This window comes from Citrus sinensis, chromosome 2 (genome assembly GCF_022201045.2).
Source record: "Citrus sinensis cultivar Valencia sweet orange chromosome 2, DVS_A1.0, whole genome shotgun sequence".
Taxonomy (NCBI): Eukaryota; Viridiplantae; Streptophyta; class Magnoliopsida; order Sapindales; family Rutaceae; genus Citrus; species Citrus sinensis.
In genome coordinates, this window is record NC_068557.1 from 31,736,217 (window position 1) to 31,740,588 (window position 4,372).

A 4,372-nucleotide genomic window follows, 5' to 3' on the forward strand; every position below is an offset into this window, starting at 1 on the left:
CTGAAAATCTCGTTTTACAATTTCAACCGCTGAATATTTAACATTTTCACCAACTTGAATTTGCTTAATTGCTGCAAATACAAATCATATTTGGTAAGCATTATCTATCGTGAAAGACTCTTTATCTTGTAATAGGTAAACATTCTCATAATTTTCCTCTAAATTTAAAATCATTGCTATTTAATGAAAATCTTATTATGCAAATTGAAAAGGAAACCTATCGTTCAAAAAAAAAATGAAGAAACATAATTACTGAAAATTTCACAACGCAAATTGAAAAGGAAAATATATATTAATGAAAATCTTGTCATGGGACCAGAAAAAGAGCAATATTTAATGAAATCTTTATATGCAGTATCTTCAATTGACCAAATGATAACAAAAATCACATGATTTTTTTTTTTTTTGAATAATTTAGGTAAGGTATCAACATCTTATGGTTCGGATGAGAAAGAACCCGAGGCATTGTAACCTCTTTTAAATAAATAAATTCTTAGATATAATTTAAAAAAACATATATAAAATAATGGGACTTAGTTTAGTCTAGCCCATCTTAGGACCATCCGCACATCAGCAATGCTCATGCAATAAATTAATGAAAAAGGAAAGCCAAGGAAACAGAATGTGAATCATCACGCTCTCAATGTCAAAACACCTCGTGGCAATAGACTTAGCAATTGAAATTGCAATTAATTGACTCGTTATGGTCAATGGAGCGATACATCGAGGAGCAAAGACATGGGACCCCACAAGCCCAGATTAAAATATTATATATATACACACATATTATTTTTCTTTGTTATTTGCACATTAGATTTTTCAGTCTTGTGTGTGTATAAAATTATGATTTTCTCTTGGTCTGATTATGTATTAAATAAATAATTTAATTATTAATAGATAATTAATAAATAAAAATTAAATTTTATTTATATATTATTATTGAAAGATACATAATAATAAATTTTAAAAAAATTAAAAGAAATCAGACGAGGGGATGATCTTTTTCTATCTAAATTTAAAAAATAAAGAAAAGAAAAAAGAAAAATCAAAAGAATTTAAGGCCCTCGATAGCATAAATACCAAGCAGACGTACAAAGCCAGATGGCTCGTCTTTATAGTTAGTAACGGCTCTGTTCTGTTTCTCCCCCTCTCCCTGTCGTTCATGCATTAGCAAATCCTCACCCATTTAAATTCATCATCACCCCCACTTCCGAATTTCTCATCAACCCCCTTTCTCCTCTGTCTCCTCTCTATGTGCTTTTGTGTTTTCGGTTTTTCATAACAAAAAAAAAAAAAAAACGAAAGGAAAAAAAATTAGAAGTAGTAGCCATGGTGGTTCAGTCACAGCCAGCAGCATTAGACCCTTTATCAAATTTAATCAAATCATGCAAGCCGACGAGTCTGTTCACAGAAATTCCTGAAGTAGACCTCACGGACCCTGCAGCTAAGACTCAAATAGTAAAGGCCTGTGAGGAATATGGCTTCTTCAAGGTTGTTAATCATGGGGTGTCATTGGAGCTCATGAACAAATTAGAAGCTGAAGCTGTCAAATTCTTCAGTCAGTCTCAGTCTGAGAAAGACAAGGCTAGCCCTCCTGACCCTTTTGGCTATGGCAGCAAAAGAATTGGCCCTAATGGTGATGTTGGTTGGATTGAATATCTCTTACTCAACGCCAACCCTCAACTCACTTCCCACAAAACTCTTGCCATTTTCCAAGAACGCTCACAGAAATTCCGGTATAATAATAACAACAACAACAACAACAATAATAATAATAATTCAACAAAGCCACCTCTTTTCCTTGTTTTTCTTGTTTGGTTTTCATTAGTTTAAAATTAAAAGTTTTGGACTTACATGTGTATGGATATGGTGTTAATTTGGTGGTTGTGTGTATGCAGGCGTGCGGTGGATGAGTACATAGTAGCAGTGAAGAAAATGTCATATCAGGTAATGGAATTGATGGCAGATGGGCTGAACATAACGCCAAGGAATGTGATGAGCAAGTTATTGAAAGATGAAAGGAGTGACTCGTGCTTCAGGCTGAACCACTACCCGCCTTGCCCAGATCATCAGCTGCAAGCATTGAGTGGTAGAAATTTGATTGGGTTTGGGGAGCACACTGACCCTCAAATTATTTCTGTCTTAAGATCTAACAACACATCTGGCCTCCAAATCCAACTCAGAGATGGCACTTGGGTTTCAGTCCCATCTGATCAATCTTCTTTCTTCCTCAATGTTGGCGATGCCTTGCAGGTAAATTAATTTTGCAATACTTCCCTTTTCTTCTCTCTCTCTTCTCCCCTTTTTTATTATTTTTAAAAAAAAATTTGAGTTAATGGACTTTTTGATCTCCTTAGATACTGTCTTTTATGGGCCTCTTTTTATGTTTTTCTTCTATATCTCTCCAAAAGCTAAAAGGTTTATTACTTATTAGCCACCTAGACGTTTTTAGAAATTATAAAATAGTTTTGAGTGGTAAAGTTACTTCTCTAATTTCTATGATGGCAATATTTTTAATGAATTTTATTATTATTATTATTATTATTACTACTTTGTTTTAAGGATTGTGATTTATTATTACTGATGTGGGCATGGGCTTGATTGATGCAGGTAATGACTAATGGGAGGTTCAAAAGTGTGAAGCATAGAGTGTTGGCTGACACTAACAAATCAAGAATTTCAATGATATATTTTGGAGGGCCACCTTTGAGCGAAAAGATAGCGCCTTTACCAACTCTATTGGCAGAAGAAGAGGAAAGCTTGTATAAGGAATTCACATGGTGTGAATACAAAATGTCTGCATACAAGTCAAGGTTGGCTGATCACAGGCTTGGGCTGTTTGAGAAAACTACTGCCAAACGATCTGGTCAAATTTCCCCAAATTAGCAAATATTAGGGTTTTTGTCGAAGTTTTAAATAGGTTTCAAAAGTATGGACAAAACTTGCCACAGATGGAAAACAAATAGGTTGTACTTATTTTATTTTATTTTTCAATTTCTGCCTTAGTTCTTAAATGCAACCACTACTACCTATGTACTATTTATGCAAGTTTCTCATCTTTATGTATAATACACCGTTAAATATATTATGTTATATTTCCTTTAATCACCGTAAGTTTAATGTTTCTTATAAAAATGATGCTGCTTAAGTGTCCTTTTAATTGGAACATTCCCATTTCTACACTATTTTTATTCTTTATTTTTTTTTTCAAAAATTCATTTATCGGTATCACAACATACAGAGAATACTGAAATGTTTGTGAGACATGACTATTTTCAAATTATAACACACTATATATAGTGGTTTTTTTATTTGAAATTTTAAAGTGTGGGATAATTCAGGAAAGTTTTAAAACTGTACGGTTTTAAAATATTATGAAATTTAATATTTTAAAACGGTAGGATTATAAAACATTATGAAATTAACAATATATATATATATTTCCACACCCGATTCAATTACCAAATCAGTTGTTTTGTAGCCGCTTGAATATGAGCTCAAAGCAGTTTGCTCTTCCCGTTGTATTAGGTTTTAAAAAGATAGGGAATGAGAAAAATTCAAATTAACTTTTTAGTCTCCAACTTCATGTTGTTATTATAAAATTAGATATATTAGAATTTTTAGTCCCACCTAAGATGCCACAAGCAAACATTATCATACAAGTAGTAAGCATACAAATCGATGGGGAAAAAAAATCAATTATAAATCATCGATTTTAAGAAGCATCCTTTATTTTAATACCTTATGGATCAAGCTAAAGCATAAAAATATTAATATCAATATATTACAAGACAAATTAAATTGCATTTAAAATGGAGTTTTTTCTTGTTTGATCTTGACTCTAGTGGATCCCTAATTTCAATATGTATATATGTATGTATTTATGTGTGTATTTATGTGTGTGTATATACACACACACACACACATACATATGGGTGTGTGTGTATAATTCTCTAATGATGACATCTTCATTTGAAAAAAGTGAAATTGTCACTAACAAATAAATAAGTACATATTTTAATATACTAACAAATTGCATTGAAATATGTGTTTATTTGTATTTCAATAACATCTTTATTTTATTAAAATGAGAATGCACTCATTAGAAAAAGAGAATTTGTGCGTATGTATGTATATGTATGTGTGTGTGTGCGCGCACATGCATATATATTGAAGTTTGTTTTTTTTTTTTTTTTTTTTATCTGCTAGTAGCATCCTCACTTTGTTAAAATAAATATGCTCTCATTATTATATATATAGGTATTTCTCCTAACAAAGTATTGTGATTTTTATCCTCACATGGTATAATATAGAATTGTTAATTGTTAAATTAAACTGGCATTGAAGTATTAATTATGCACCATTCTTGGTG

At 31.5% G+C, this 4,372-nt stretch overlaps 1 protein-coding gene across 1 annotated transcript; it reads left to right on the top strand.

Moving 5' to 3' along the window:
* The first annotated feature begins 1,090 nt into the window (after positions 1-1,090).
* Positions 1,091-3,182, top strand: LOC102614198 (gibberellin 2-beta-dioxygenase). Its single transcript, XM_006467404.4, has 3 exons — positions 1,091-1,736; positions 1,899-2,253; positions 2,611-3,182. Exons 1-3 carry the CDS (start codon positions 1,330-1,332, stop codon positions 2,884-2,886), a joined length of 1,038 nt encoding a protein of 345 aa, XP_006467467.1. The 5' UTR covers positions 1,091-1,329; the 3' UTR covers positions 2,887-3,182.
* Positions 3,183-4,372: the final 1,190 nt, after the last annotated feature.